This window comes from Rhinolophus hipposideros, assembly GCF_964194185.1.
Source record: "Rhinolophus hipposideros genome assembly, chromosome: 10".
Lineage (NCBI taxonomy): Eukaryota > Metazoa > Chordata > Mammalia > Chiroptera > Rhinolophidae > Rhinolophus > Rhinolophus hipposideros.
Window position 1 is genome coordinate 48,133,852 of NC_138056.1, and position 15,433 is coordinate 48,149,284.

Consider the following 15,433-nt stretch of genomic DNA (forward strand, 5'->3'; position numbering starts at 1 on the left):
AGAATATGCTCAACTTCACTAGCTATTAGGGAAATACAAATCAAAGTCACAATAAGATACTGCCTCACATCTGTTAGAATGGCTATTATCAACAAGTAACAACAAGTGTGGCAGAGGTTATGGGGAAAAAGGAATCCTCATACACTGCTGGTAAGAATGTAAATTGGTACAGCCACTATGGAAAATATTATGGAGGTTCCTCAAAACATTAGGAATAGAATTACCATATGACCTAGCAATCCCTCTTCTGGGTATCTACCCCCAAAATTGAAAACATTTATCATAAAGATATATGTACCCCTATGTTCATTGCAGCATATTCATGGTGACCAAGACATGGAAACAAATGAAATGTCCTTCGATAGGTGACTGGATAAAGAAGATCTGGTACATACATACAATGGAATATTACTCAGCTATAAGAAAAGATGAAATACTGCCATTTGCAACAACATGGAGATTATCATGCTAAGCAAAATAAGTCAGACAGAAAAAGCCAAGACCTATATGACTTCACTCATTATATGGGATATAAAATTGAAATCACTAAATGAACAAGACAAACAAACAAAACTCATAAACACAAGCAACAGTTTGGTGGTTACCAGAGGGAAAGTGGGGAGAGGGAGGTAGAAAAGCGTAAAGGATATCAAATATATGGTGACACAAAGAGATTTGACTTTGGGTGGTGAACACACAATGCAATATGCATTTGTACAGATGATGTATTATAGAATTGTACACTTGAAGCCTATATCACTTTACTAATCGATGTCATCGCAATAAATTAATTTTAAAAAAAGTTAGGAAAAAGAAAAAACAAGCACCTGGTACAGCATGCCTGATATACAGTAATGTAATAGCCAAATGTTATTGATTTTATTGTGTGTCGGTAAGTATGAGGGTTTTGTGTGTATTATCTCATTTATAAGTCTAGCCAAATAGAATTCTTTAATATTCTCATTGCTCTTTCAGTCTTTCACATCTCAGTAGCCAAAGCATCATCATTTACTTAAAAATTAAGGTTCCAAATCTAGGTATTTTTCTTGATTCCTGTCTTTCCTACCCTCTACTCATCTAATTCATCATCAGGTTTTGCTGACTCTAAAAAGAAAACCCAAGTCACTCAGTTCTCTCAATTTCTACTACCATTATCCTAGTTTAAGCCACTACCATCCCTCACTTAAATATCTTCAGGAGAATGTAAGCTACATGTGAACAGACTCCATGTATTATTAACCACAGCTGTATATGCCTAGCACCCCAGCACCCAGAACGGTGCCTGGCTCTTAGTAGGCTTTTACTAGCTATGTCTTGAACAAATGCATGGTGCAAGAAAATTTTGAAGTGGGTAATATTATTATTTCCATCTTATAGAGGGGAAAATGGGCGTGCAGTGGTTAAATAACTTCCTTAAGATCACACAAATACCAAAACCAGGATTCAAATCCAGGGTCTAACTTAGAGGCTGCTGGTTATCCACTATGCCATCATATTGAACTACACTGGCTAATGCTGAAGTTAATTATTTAGGGTTTTTTAGCTGATGTTAGGAAAAATTTTAGTTGAAATTCCCCCACCTGAAAACTTTTCCTGAGCATAAAGTTCATGTGCCCCTTCGCACAGCCTTGTAGAGGCATCATGATTTGGCTTCTCCCAAGTCTCGTCTCTCGTCATTGGCCTTTTTCCCCAACAGCCCAACTACAATGAACTCTTTTCTCTTCCAGCAAATACTCCTGCCTCTATGCGAAACACTGCCTCTCTCTTCTGAAAAACCTTTCCTAAATTTCTCAATTCTGAGAGATTATAACAGGCAGTACTTTAATCCCAGCTGGCATCATTCAACTAAAATTACCTTTTTTATTTCTTTGTTGTTGATTGCTGTGTCCCCAGTGCCTAACAAGCACCTGCAATAGAATAGGTACTTGATAAATATTTGTTGAATAAAAGTATGAAAAGGCAAGGATTCTTTTATCAATTTACAGATGGAAAGACTGTGGCTCCTAGAGGTCAGGTATTTTCCCTGCATCAGTGACTAAGTGGCAGAGGTGACATTTAAATCAGGGCTCCACAGACAGCCCGCCCCAGGCCACGCCCACCCAGGCCACGCCCGCCCAGGCCACGCCCGCCCCAGGCCACGCCCGCCCCAGGCCACGCCCGCCCCAGGCCACGCCCGCCCCAGGCCACGCCCGCCCGGGCCACGCCCGCCCGGGCCACGCCCGCCCTCCTCGCTCCTCACTTCCGCCCGCTTCTACTAGCTCCACCTACTTCGGCAAGCGCCGTCTCTCAGACTAGTTTGGCCCTCGCGCGGCCGCCGTAGCGCGTCTTTCCGTTGCTCTGAGAGACGACCCCGGTCCAGGGTTGGAGGAAAGACGTTTCCCGCCGGCGGGAGCTGCGGTTGTGGCGGTTTGGGGAGCTCAGAGGCTGCGGGGCGCGGCGCTGCAGCACCATGGCGGACCAGCTTTATCTGGAAAATATAGACGAGTTCGTCATGGACCAGAACAAGATCGTGAGCAGCTAGGACTGGGGAACTCGGGCGTGCGACTGGGGAGCTAGGACGGGGGTCCTGGGCCCGGCGAGGGCGGTGGGAGCCTTGACCCCTCTGCGTGTGTTCTCGTGGGGACTGGCGGAGGGAAACAGGTCCCCCCACGCCCCAGGGCAAGCGAGGACTCGACGGAGAGGGCCTCAGGCGCGCGCGCGAGTCCGCGTCCATGGGTGGGCGTGCTGGGGGCTGCACAGACTAGGGGCCGTGGAGGGAGGAGCATTGATTGATAATATTTCTAAGGCGTCTCTACACCTGTCTGATAAGGCGGTTGGAATTTAAAGCTCCAAGTACACAGTTGAAGTTGCACGGGTTTTAAGAGACGAGCTGTTTGATCTTCCAACAGTCGGTTTCCTCTTACTGGAAATTTGGTATAGATACAGGCTTGACCTGTCTCAGGAATGGGGTAAAGATCAAGGGGGACAGTGGATGTGAGTACACTTTGCCAGTGTGAGGATTGAGTGCCTCCTGTGAGCTTTGGACACACATTATTGCATTTCATCTATGCAGTGACCCAGCCAGAGGTCGGTAGAAGTCTTCGTAGAAAAGGTAGTTGAAGTAGAGGGGCCAACTAACTTCTTTGTTTGTGGCGAGTAAGGGATAGGCAGTTTACCAACTTCGGGCTGTCTCTGTTGCTAATGCTTTCTTCTGTTACACATCACACTATCTTTGCCTAACCTATGTAACACTTCTAGTTACTGGAAACTAAGCATTTTGAATTGGAAGACTTTGGAGAGAGGAGTGACAGTAGAGCTAGGGAAGGCTGGAAGCTCTAGGCTTGAACCCCGGAGTTCCCAATCTAACCTCTGATACGTATCCATCCACCCCATTCATTTCCTGACCCGTGCACCACCTGTGCCTTTCATGTTTGTATGGCTGCAACTTTCCTTAGAAGTTTTTCTGACTCATACACTTCAAAGTAATCTAGCTTCTGAGTGAGTTTTAGTATTGTTTTCGGTGGTGGCCCCCAAAACAAAATGGTCAGAATGTGAAATAAAAAAAGCAAAACATGGAGTGTAAGAAAAATAAGAACTTTTTCTTTGATGTATATACCATGTTTCCCTGAAAATAAGACCTAGCTGGACCATCAGCTCTAATGCATCTTTTGGAGCAAAAATTAATATAAGACCCGGTCTTATGATATTATATAAGACCGGGTCTTATAATATAGTATAATATGCTATAATACTATTTTAACGTAAGACCGGGTCTTATAATATAGTATAATATAATATAATACCGGGTCTTTATATTAATTTTTGTTCCAAAAGATGCATTAGAGCCGATCGTCCAGCTAGGTCTTATTTTCAGGGAAATAGTATAAGCCTTCCTCTTTAGACTCTGCATTGATTGGTGTAAAACAAGCTTTTTAGTATTTGTTAAGATAAATATGTCAGTCTTGCCTGCCCAGATGGATGGTTCTTGGTAAAACTGGGATAGTATGGGGACAGAGTCAGGAGTGCAGCTTCCAGGCTCTCTGCCTCACGTGGAAAGGTGCTGGCTCAGGTAGTAAATGGCCATCAACTGTGATTGGATGGCCATCAGCTGTGGCTAGTTGGCCATCAGCTGTAACCAGTGAGCCATTGGCCACTAATATAACTGCTGTGGCTATGCTAGCAGCCAATGGGGGCTAGCAAGAAGATGGTGGCTGAGCTAGCAAGAGCGGATTGCAGAGAGGCGGATGCCGCCAGCGAGACTATAGTGATATGACTCCCCTGTCTATGGCTCTGTGGGTGTTCCTTTTTGGCCTCACCATGTCCTGCATTCTTATGTGGGGAGCGGGACCAGAGACCCAGCATGACACCCTGCATGACAAATGGTATTTAGTATAATTTATAAGGCATAATCATCTAAGATGGAATCTTTAGGAGCCTTTAGAATTGACCTGTACTCTGGAGTCATCTAATAAAACATTTAAAAAAGTTTTTTTTCTTGCAGGTGACATACAAATGGCTGAGCTATACACTAGGTGTTCATGTTAACCAGGCCAAACAGTAAGTCCAATTTACTACTAATTTTAATCACAGGGGAGTCTGGCTTTGCTTGTTTTTTGTTTTGCGTTGTTTTGGGCTTTACAGATAGCCTCTAGGTTAGAACTATTTTTTTCCCCCTGAGAAAATGGGAAAGAATATTATTTTTACTACATCTTACTACTTTTGTCTGTTATTCAGGAGGTTGGTAGACTTGTGTGCAAATGTGTGCTAATACATTTACTGACTTTATGTGTAGTCTTGCCCGCTGGTTGACATCACTTTGTTATTTCATATTTATTAAATGGGCTAGCCAGTTCTGTTTCTATCTCAGATTTATGTCTGGTATCTTACAGCTTCATGACATTTTCACACATGCTCCTTAGGCCCATCTCTGGGTGTTACTGAAATACCTCCAATGAGGTCAACAGGTGTTTGACACAAGCTGTATGTGTAACAGTAGAAAATGGGGAAAACGATTTAAGTGAAACTAAAAAGGGGAGTGGTTAGGATGGTGTAGAGCACTGCCCTTCTTGAATTTTGCTATATCACCTTTCCTTGCTGAAACTTGTAGTCCAATGTGTGGCCAAAAGGGAACATTTTGTAATTCACTTCAAAATTTCTTGACCTGTAAATGTGCAGATGTTGTTTATGTCCCAAGGGAAGGGAGGAGTTGAACAGGCCCAGACACATATATTGAGTCAAATACTTCATTTAGCTTGTTTTCTGAAGGTGGTCTGATTTTTCCCTACTCCTTGAATCGTAGGAACGTTCCATGAGTCTTACAAAATTCCTGATCTCTAGAATGGGTTGATTTGGCTTTATTCGGGTTGCTGTTTGATAGATCTAGGAGTCTGATTTTGACTGGATGTTTATGCCTTCGCGACCTGAAACACTTTGCACAGGGATGCATTTGGATAGATTTTGACTAAGATTACCGTTGGCTAAGACCAGTCCTGTCCCAAACCCAAGAGGTTCAGGTAATTTTTGGGAGTGGACACCTATAAGAGTAATTCTTTGTGGTGGTTATGGATGTTTAAATATGAAATGAAGTTATTATTATTATATAAGCTTGTTTGGATTTAAAGGTACATATTGGAGATGCAATAAAATTGCCTGCAATTTTACTGTAGCTACCCTAATTGTCTATAATTTTTATAGAATTAGCACACTGTCTATCGTTGCCTGTCTGCTAATTTCATCCCCACTCTCTATCTCTCTTATACTCTAGCCATGCTTGCTTTTCTGTTTCTCAAATATGCCCAGCTCGTTCTCACCCTAGGACATTTGCACCATTCCCTCTGCCTGGAATGCTCTTTTCCCACCTGTCCTGATCCTCCAGGTTTCAGCTCAAATTTCACACATTACTTCTTGAAACAGCCCTCCCCTAATGCTCTATTTCAAATATCCCCACCCCTCCCTAACTTTTGTCACATGTATTTCTTTCGTTATTTTTTCTAACAGCTTAATTGAGAGATACAATTCAGGTACCATGCAATTCACCCATTGAAAATGTATAATTCAGTAGTTTTTAGTATATTTCCAGAATTGTGCAGCCATCACTACATTTAATTTTAGAACATTTTCACCCTAAAAAGGAACCCCGTATCTATTAGAAGTCACTCTCCATTTTCCCATAGTCCTCTACCCCTAGCCCTAGCCACTATTTTCTCAGTCTATAGATTTGCTTATTCTGAACATTTCATCTAAAGGGAATCATGTAACATGTAAACTTGTGTGCCTGGTTTCTTTCACGTAGCATAATGTTTTCAAGGTTTGACCATGTATCAGTACAATAAGTCCTCACATAACATGGTCGATAGGTTCTGTGACCTAGAGTGAAATGACTTATAATGAAACCAATTTTATCATAGGCTAATTTATACAAACAAGAGTTAAGTTCCTAGGACATCCCATCACCATTACAACGAAACGATGTTATTTGAGGGCCTGCCTGAAGTGCCATAAAAAGGTACTTCATTCCTTTTTATGGCTGAATTATTCCATTATGTGGTGTTAGTTTCCTAGGGCTGCCATAACAGTACTACAAACTAGGTGGCTTAAAAACACAGACTTTTATTGTCTCTCACAGTTCTGGAGCCTGGCAGTCCAAAATTAAGGTGTCAGCAGGGCTACGCTCCCTCTGAAACCTGGAGAGAAGAATCCTTCCTTGCCTCTTCCTAGCTATTGGTGGTTTACCGGCAATCTTTGGCATTGACTTGTAGCTGCATAACCCCCAGTCTCTGCCTTGGTTGTCTCGTGGCATTCTCCCTGTGTCTGTGTCTTCACATGGACGTTTTCTAAGGATAGCAGTCAGTCTAGATTAGGAGCCCACCACCTCCAACATGACCTCATCCGCAGTGATGCCATTTCCAAATAAGGTCACATTCTGAGGTACTGGCAGTTAGGACTTTAACACACCTTTTTTGAGGGGGAAGGGAGAAACAATTCAACCCTGAACATGGATATACCACATTTTGTTTATCCATTCATCAGTTGATGGACATTTAGGTTGTTTCCACATTGGGTGTTATAAATTGGTGCTACTATGAACAATTGAGCACAAGCTTTTGTGCATACATGTGTTTTCAGTTCTGGGTATATGCGCAGGACTGGAGTTTTTGGGTCAAATGATAAATCTGTATTTAGCGTTTGGAGGAACTGATGAACTATTTTTAAATTGGGTTGGGAGGGCTATGCTATTTTACAGTCCCTCCAGTAATATATGAGGGTTCCAATTTCTCCATATTCTTTTCATCCCTTGATTATCTGTCTTTTTTATTTTAGCCGTCCTAATGGGTGTGAAGTGGTATTGTTATGGTTTTGATTTGCATTTCCCTAATGACTAATGAATTTGATCATCTTTTCATGTGCTTTTTAGACATTTGTATATCTTCTTTGGAGAGATGTTTTTTATGATCCTTTGCTCATTTTTTCATTCGGTTGTTTGTCTTTTTGCAAAAATTTTCTCCCATTCTGTGGGCTGTCTGTTGATGGCGTCCTTTGAAGCACAAAAGATTTTATTGTTGATGAAGTCCAATTTATTTTTTTCCTTTTGTTGATTGTATGTTTTATATAGTATCTAAGATGGCTTCGCCTAACCCAACCAAGGTCATGAAGACTTACTTGTATGTTTTCTTCTAAAAGTTTTGTAGTTTTAATTCCGACACCAATAATTATCACTATATTTAAGGTTTCTATGAAACAAGTGCTTGTTAACATTAAAAAATGCCTCAGGCCTCACAATAAGAAACACTATAATTTTCAAATTAGGTATTGGCTCAAGCTAATTTTAAACGAAGCACTAAAATGTGTAGTCACTATTTTTTCTAGGAATCATTTTGTAGATGCTGTAAGGAAACAATACGACTTCTTTCCTTTGCATATGGCTATCCAGTTGATCCAGCCTTTCATAATTCCTATTACTGTCTGACATGTTCTTGCTTATTGTATGCCCGCCCCCCAGAATATAATCTCCTCAATGCAGGGAACACATTTAAGTTCATCACTGTTCCAGTTTCTATTGCTATATAACAAATTACTTCCAAATTTAGTGGCTTGAAACAACTGTTTTATTATGCTCATAGATGTTTTTGGTCTGGAATTTGGGCAGGGCACAGTGAGAAGAACTTGTCTCTGCTCCGTGATGTCTGGTTTCTCGGCTGGGAAGTCTCAGCCGCTGGAGCCCTCTGTCATCGGTAGGCTTCTTGGTGCACACGTCTGGCAGTCGGTGCTGGCCAGGGGGACTTGGGCTGAGGCTGTTGACCAGACATTGCGTATGGTCTTTCTGTCTGGTCTGGGTTCTCATCGGAGCATGGTGTCTCTGGGTAGTTGGACTTCTTACACAGCAGCTCAGGACCCCAAATGCTCGTTCTCCAGCACAAGGCAGAAGCTGGTTGCCTCAGAAGTCAAGCAGTATCATATCTGCTTTATTCTTTTGGTTAAAATGAATCACTAGCTCTCCCAGGTTCCAGGGGAGGTGATGGAGTCCGCCTCTCTCTGGGTGTCTGTAGAAGAGTATGTGGGATAGGAGATGCTTGTTGTAGCCACTTTCGGAAAATACGGTATTCCACAATCATTGCTTCTTCAGTACCTGGCTCATATGAGGTGACAATAAATATTTGTTGAATGAATACTAAGCACTGTGGTAGATACTTTCACAATGATTTATCCCACATAATCTTTATAACAATCCAGTGCAATGGGTGTTATTAACCTCTCTTAACAGATGAGAAAATTGAGACTGGAGTGTCCTGTCACCTTTTCTTATTTTCCCTATAGTGGAAGCATTTTGAAGTATCAGTGTTGGCACTGAGGGCGGTGACTGGGCATGATTGTTATTGATTTGCTTGGATTCATTAAAGAAGTATTTTTCTTCAGTTCTTACTATATTTTTAGCATTATTTTCCGCTCTGTCGTAAAACAGCAAACCTGAAAGACAAGGTCCTTCTCATCACTGATTTATACAAGATAATTTAAGGTTGTAAAAATGCTGTGAAGGAATTAAATTGGGTTGGGAGGGCAGTGTACAATAAACACTGTGTTCGTTTGGGGGAAAATTATAGGTGGAACTGATGAGGAAGGAAAATTAGTGAATTAAGATGAGACGATATCGTTAATCATGTGTATAGGAAGCGCATCTTGTAAGAATTCACATATGGGCGTGGCCGGTTAGCTCAGTTGGTTAGAGCGCAGTGCTCTTAACAACAAGGTTGCCAGTTCGATCCCCACATGGGCCACTGTGAGCTGTGCCCTCCACAACTAGATTGAAACAACTACTTGGAGCTGATGGGTCCTGGAAAAACACACTTAAAATAAATAAAAGATTAAAAAAAAAAAGAACTCACATATGTTAATCACTCATATTTAAAAATGTTTTGCATATTTTGTTGGTAAAATAAAATGGTGTGATCAAATTAGATAAACATGTCTTAGAGATTCTAAAGGTATGCAGAAATTGTTTTTTTTCAGAAAGAGTTATGTGGTTTTCACGTTCCTGTTATTATAAAAGAACTGAGGTTGATTTGGGGAGACAAGTACATAGAGGACATCTGTGATGATATAGGCAAGACTATGAGTTGTAGATAATTATTTAGCCAGCAAGCTGGAGAGCACCTTGGGCATGGTACCTGCCTGTCATTTCTTCTATTAGCATGATCCTAACTAGTATAAATAAACCAAAATGTTCATGAATTGCTGTTATTCTGTCTTTCCGAACATAAGTGCTGCATGGAAGGAAACACTAAAGGGAACAAGATATAGAGGAATTAACAACAAAGCTAAATAGGGCACATTTTTGTTCCCCAGGAGCTTATAGTTTAGGCGGGTGGCAGATACATAAACTAGTTAGATTCCAGTGCGGTAAGTGCTGTAATAACAGGTGTGGGATAGGCTCTGGTAGAGATTAGAGGTAGGGGTACGCTGCGGGCCTGTGGTGGTAGGAAGGCTTCCCAAAGGAGCCCAGAACTGAGGTGCTGTCTTGATGAGGAATTAGGTAGATGAGGCTGAGAAGAGTATTCCAGGCAGGAGGAGGGACATGACATACAAGGAGCAAGGGAAACTGCAGTGTTTCATGCCCTTGAAAACAGTGCGCTGTGGCCCAATGGTGAGAGAGAACAGGCCAGGTCAAGGACTTTGCATGTCATCGCCAGGGAGTTGGAGCTGATCTTCACGGGGTGGGGAGCCACTGAACATTTTTAAACAGGAATATTCAGCTACTTTTCAACATCACTTAATGGCCAGTAGGTATCTCAGACTTCACATGCCCCCAAAGTTAATTCCTGATTTCTGCCTCATAGCTACTTCTGCTTTTCCCCATCTCAGTGAATGACAACTTTGTTCTTTGAGTTGCTTAGTCCAGTCATCCTCGACTCCTTTTCTCTCATACCCCACGATCAATCCATCAGCAAATATTGTTGTTTCTCCCTTTAAGTTCACCCAGAATTCAGCCACTAACGCATTACCTGCATTGCTGCCCCCTAGTCTGAGCCACCATCATGTCTAGCCTGGATTACCGCAGTAACCTCCTAAGTGGTCTCCCTGCTTCCTCTCTTCCTCTCGGCAGTGTATTCTCCACACAGCAATCAGGGATCTTTCTGAAAGGTGAGATCATGGTATTTCTGCTCTACACCTTCTAATGACCTCCTTGCTTCAAGTTCTACATGTCTGACACTTGGCTCGGCTCTCTCTGCCACCACTCTTCCTTACTCTGCTTCAGCACTCTTGCCTCCTTTCTGTTCCTTGGACCTTGCCTACATTTTTGCTGCAGGAACTTTGCATTTGCCGTTCTCTCTGCCTGGAGCATTCTTCCCTCAGGATATCCACAGAGGTGGCTTCCTTACTTCCCACAGGGCGCTGCTCATGAAGCCTTCCCTTATTACCTAATATAAATTAGCAAACTTCTTCTCGGGCACTCTCCATTACTCCCCCATAGATTTACTACCATCTACATATGTTTACATGGTGTGATCAAACAATATAGTGAATGTTTAAATTAAAAAAACAGTTTATTATAGTAAAAGATACGTTGCCGTTAATCCCCCTCAAAATATTCCCCCTCACATCAAACGCACTTATCCCATCGTTCTTGCCACTTTCTGAAGCAGTTCTGGAAGTCCTCTTTTGTGAGTGTCTTTTGTTGCACTGTCGTGGCTGCCTCGATGTCCTGAATGATTTTGACTTTGGTAAAGAGCTGGAAGTCGCACGTTGCCAGATCCAGTGATTAAGGTGGATGAGAACACACCATAATGTTTTTATTTGACAGAAATTGCTGTACCAGAAGCGATGTGTGACATGGAGCATTGCATGATGGAGGATGATTTATGGCACTTTAAAACACACCTTCTCTCAACCGCAGCTCACATCTGACTGACTGCACCAAACAAGTTGGAACTTGTCACACACTGTTACTAAGGTTCAACGGGCCACTTCCAGTATTGAAAATCCCTGCCTTTCCATTGGATGGCACTCGGCAGCAGCATTCACCGTATTTTGTGATCACACCTCGTACTTATTTGTCTCTCTTTTCTACAATTTAAGCTCTAAAAGGTTGGAAACACCAACTGCTTTGTTCATTGCTCTATCCCTAAGGCACAGAACATAAAGTATCTACTCAGTAAAATTTTGTTGACTGAATGACTTGATTTGTATTTTTAACACTTTACTATGGCAGCCTCATGGATAATGTTGGTGGGGAGGGGGCAGAACTGACACTTGGAATTGAAATAGTCCAGTTAAGAGATTTGGAGGGCATGGAGTCAAGAATTACTTGGGAGGGAGAACTGATGAGATTTGGCAACTCACTGGCTACGGAGAAGCAAAGGATAATGACTCCCAGATTTCTGGCTTTGAGCAGATGATGATGTCTGGAGTAAGTGAAGCCATGGGGATGAATGAAATAGACCAACCATCCTGGTTTGTCCAGGACTGTCGGTTTTAGCACTAAAAGTCCATGTCTCAGGAAACTCCCCTCAAATCCAGGCAGACCTGGATATTTGGTCACTCTAATATACAAAACCCCAACTATTACGGAAACGGAGGAGGTAGTCAGTCTGTGCAGGAAATGGAGCAGAGGCAGTTCGAGGGGGACCAGGGGACTCAGTAAGGCACAGGATAATGGAAGCTAAGAGCAGATACTTCAAGAAGAGTGGTCAACAGTGTAGGTTGAGTTTCCCTTGGAATTTTTGAGTTTCCAGCTGTTCTTGGCAGAAGTGTGACATGTTCTAGAGACTTAATATATGTTTCTTGAAATAAAAGGCACGTATGTCTCTTTTGTTGTTGTTTTTGTTACAAAAGCTGTAAGCTATCGAGGGGAGCCAACTTGTGATACTTTACAAGGATAAAAATTGAATTTAGGGATGTTATTAAAAGCAACATTATTTTTACGTGGAGCATTTGGCAATCTCAGATTAATGAATACTCTGCATACTGGGCAGTGTGAATAAGCTGTTACATTCTGCAGTTCTGAAACAGCACTGAATCTGAGTGATCATAAAACTGGAATTTCAAAGCTGGACATTTGTGATCATCTACTTAGTGGTTCTTACTATTTTGGAGTAATGATCTCTTGTGAAACTTGAAAACCCTGAACTGTCTCCCCTCCAAAAAGCACATATGCATTTTACTTAAAATTTTGGGGGTGAAGGATTATAGATGGCCACATGAATCCCAGGTTAAAAGAATCACTGGTCTAGTACTACCCTCCCGTTTTATACCTCAGGATATTAAGAGGCCTAGAAAAATGAATTAACTTATCTAGAATCGCATAGCTAGACAGTGACTGAACTGATTCTTTGTTGTGTGTTCTATTCATTATATGTCATTGTCACTGTTTTATTGCAGGTTCAGTCCCTCTTGGCCTATTACTAGATTTATTTCAGTTACTTAGTGGGTCACTGTGCCAACTTGATAAGTTGATCCCAACTTTTTGCTCTGTCCATAAACTGAGCAAAAATTCTGTAGAAAATTTGATGGACTGTCAGATTTAATATACCTGACTTTTAAGTCACAAATTAAGAATTGATGAGGTGAAAACTCTTATTAATGACTTTCTTGTCCCTTTTGTTTGGAACAGGATGCTGTATGATTATGTTGAAAGGAAGCGAAAGGAAAATTCAGGAGCCCAACTGCATGTCACCTATTTAGTATCCGGCAGTCTCATTCAGAATGGGTATTCGGTAAGTTCTCAGAATCTTATCATGAGCTTAAATATGTTTGAACTATAAACTGTTAAATAACAAGATAGGGGAGAAAAACCAAGATTTAGTGTTATGGAAGTTTTAAAAAGCTACCTGAAGATGATTATTTTGGATTTTCAGACTCAGCCTAAAACTCGGAGAAGTTTTGGTAATATCTTGGCTGTGATGCAGAGACTATATTTGTTATGCAGTTTTCCTGGGCTATAAGACATTAGGAGGCTGCTTCTGTTATTCCCCTTGAAGGTATATTAGGGACAATGGGGGTTGGTTTCCATCCATTCCATCAGAATGTCAAGCCACACGCACAGGTGTTCAGAAAGAATAATTTTATTTTTTTTAACTGAAATTGACTTCAATTTGAGCATTCATTTTAGTAGGCTTATGTTTAAGAGGCTGAAGGATGAGGGTATTGGCCGGGGGCTGAGCTAATGCAGAAGCATGGGTTGGGAACATCGTTATTTTCATGCATCTTTTTAGAGTCTGGTCCGGTATGTGGTTGCCCCTCCACTCAGGTCACGGCTGCGTCTTCATCGTTCTGACCACAGAGCTTTCTCGGGTGTGCTGACTTTCTCGTAGCTGCTTCCATATCCCTCTCAGGGGCAAAGGGATCATCCTGCTACTCCCAGGACTTGATGAGCACCGGAAGCTCTGCCGAGCTAACTCGTTCCTTCTACGCCAGACTGATCCTTGGGAACTTTGATAATTCTTCCTCTCTGGCTTCCTCCCAAAAGGAGGGCATACCTCCTCTGTTCTCAGCTCCCCAAGCCTCCTGTCTGAAGGTCCTTTTGCTCTCACCACCACCAGCAGCCCCACAGAACTCAGCTCAAGGAGCAGGGCTCCTCAGCGATCACTAATAATAGAAGTTTTCCTCTGCCCTTTGGACTTTCCCTCAGACTCCTAAGTTCAGAAGCTTGATGTATCAAAATACTGACTGGATTTGTTTTATAGCAACAGAGTCCCAAGCATGTGAGATTTAAATCTAGAATGACAATTGAGTAATTTACAAGGAGAAACAAGGTTGTCAGGGGCATCAGATCCTTTATACGAGTATTCTTTGACCAGCAATTTCTTTTCTTGTTGGTAAGCTATTTGGCAAGCCAGGTGATAATCAAGATATTTGCAAGTGTAGAATCAGTTGTCATATATCTGAAACACAAAATTAAGCAGACCTGATTCATTTAGTCTCAGAAGTAAATGTGGCACCAGAATCCGCTCTTTGTGTGGCTCTTGAATGGATGCTGCCCGAGCGTGCCTCTGACTAGCTTCTTTCCAAGGGTTAACTAACTTGCTTCTGTCTCTCCGGTCAACGCCTTCAGTCTCGTCACAGTCAATTCTTTACCTGGGAATCACTGTGTTCCTTTAAAGCAGTAGGTTTTATTCTTTTTTTTTTTTTTGGTCACTGATTCCTTTGAGAATCTGAAAGAAAAATTAATATGTCGACATATTTATAAAACCTTGAGTGTTCACACATCTTCTGGAGCAGGGTCCAAGGTTAAGAATTTATGTTTTAAGATAAAGTTGTAGATTTTTATTCTAAGGCATATGACAGAGGCTCTTAATTTTCAATTTTTGGATGGTCTTTGGGGTTCAGGGGATTCCTGGATGAACTCCTGAAAGTGCATTCAGATTGTGTTCCTCAGCGCATTCTTTGGAGACCATTTTTCAAAACAATGTGTAACCCATGTCAGTTAAAAACAACTATGCTGTGGCTTGCTTATGAATGCCTTTTTTTGGTTGTTGTTAAATTAATTTTATTTAACAAATACTAATACATTGCTTCCTGTCTGTCATCACAAAGGCCTTTTATTTTTAAACTTAAGAGGGTATTTAAATTTTGCCCATCTTTTTTTTTTTAAGCAGCAGAATGCTTTCAAATGAAATCTTAATTAGAATCCTAATATTAAAAATATAGCAAGAGTAGGATTGCCATGGTGGAAGTGATTGTGGAGATTTTGGATCCTGTACTGCCTGCCTCTCCATACAGTGCCACCGAGCAGCTCTTTGGAACCTGTAGGATGACTGACCAAGTGTGTTTACCCACGCTGTTTTCCTTAAAGGGAGCCCTCCTACGGAAAGGCAGATTATTAAGCATACTTGCAGGTTTTGTTCTTGTTTCTTTCCATTCTTTTTTAAGTTGTGTTTCTAGAAAGAAAAAAATGCATGATAGGCTTTGTATTGATTTTTAAAACTGTAAATGCTTTTTATTTTTCCAATGATCGTGATTA

At 41.5% G+C, this 15,433-nt stretch overlaps 1 protein-coding gene across 5 annotated transcripts in view; it reads left to right on the forward strand.

The window, feature by feature from the left end:
• POLD3 (DNA polymerase delta 3, accessory subunit) overlaps positions 1-15,433 on the forward strand; it is a 58,973-nt gene that overhangs the window by 11,928 nt on the left and 31,612 nt on the right. For 3 of the 5 annotated variants that reach the window (XM_081061868.1, XM_081061870.1, XM_081061869.1), the window contains exons 2-3: positions 4,481-4,536; positions 13,085-13,187. In XM_081061868.1, the coding sequence (XP_080917994.1) occupies positions 13,086-13,187 (102 nt within the window). In that variant the 5' untranslated portion in view covers positions 4,481-4,536; position 13,085. Of the gene's footprint in view, positions 1-2,266; positions 2,510-4,480; positions 4,537-13,084; positions 13,188-15,433 lie in introns of those variants that run through there. The other 2 variants (XM_081061867.1, XM_081061866.1) reach the window with 2 other exon arrangements.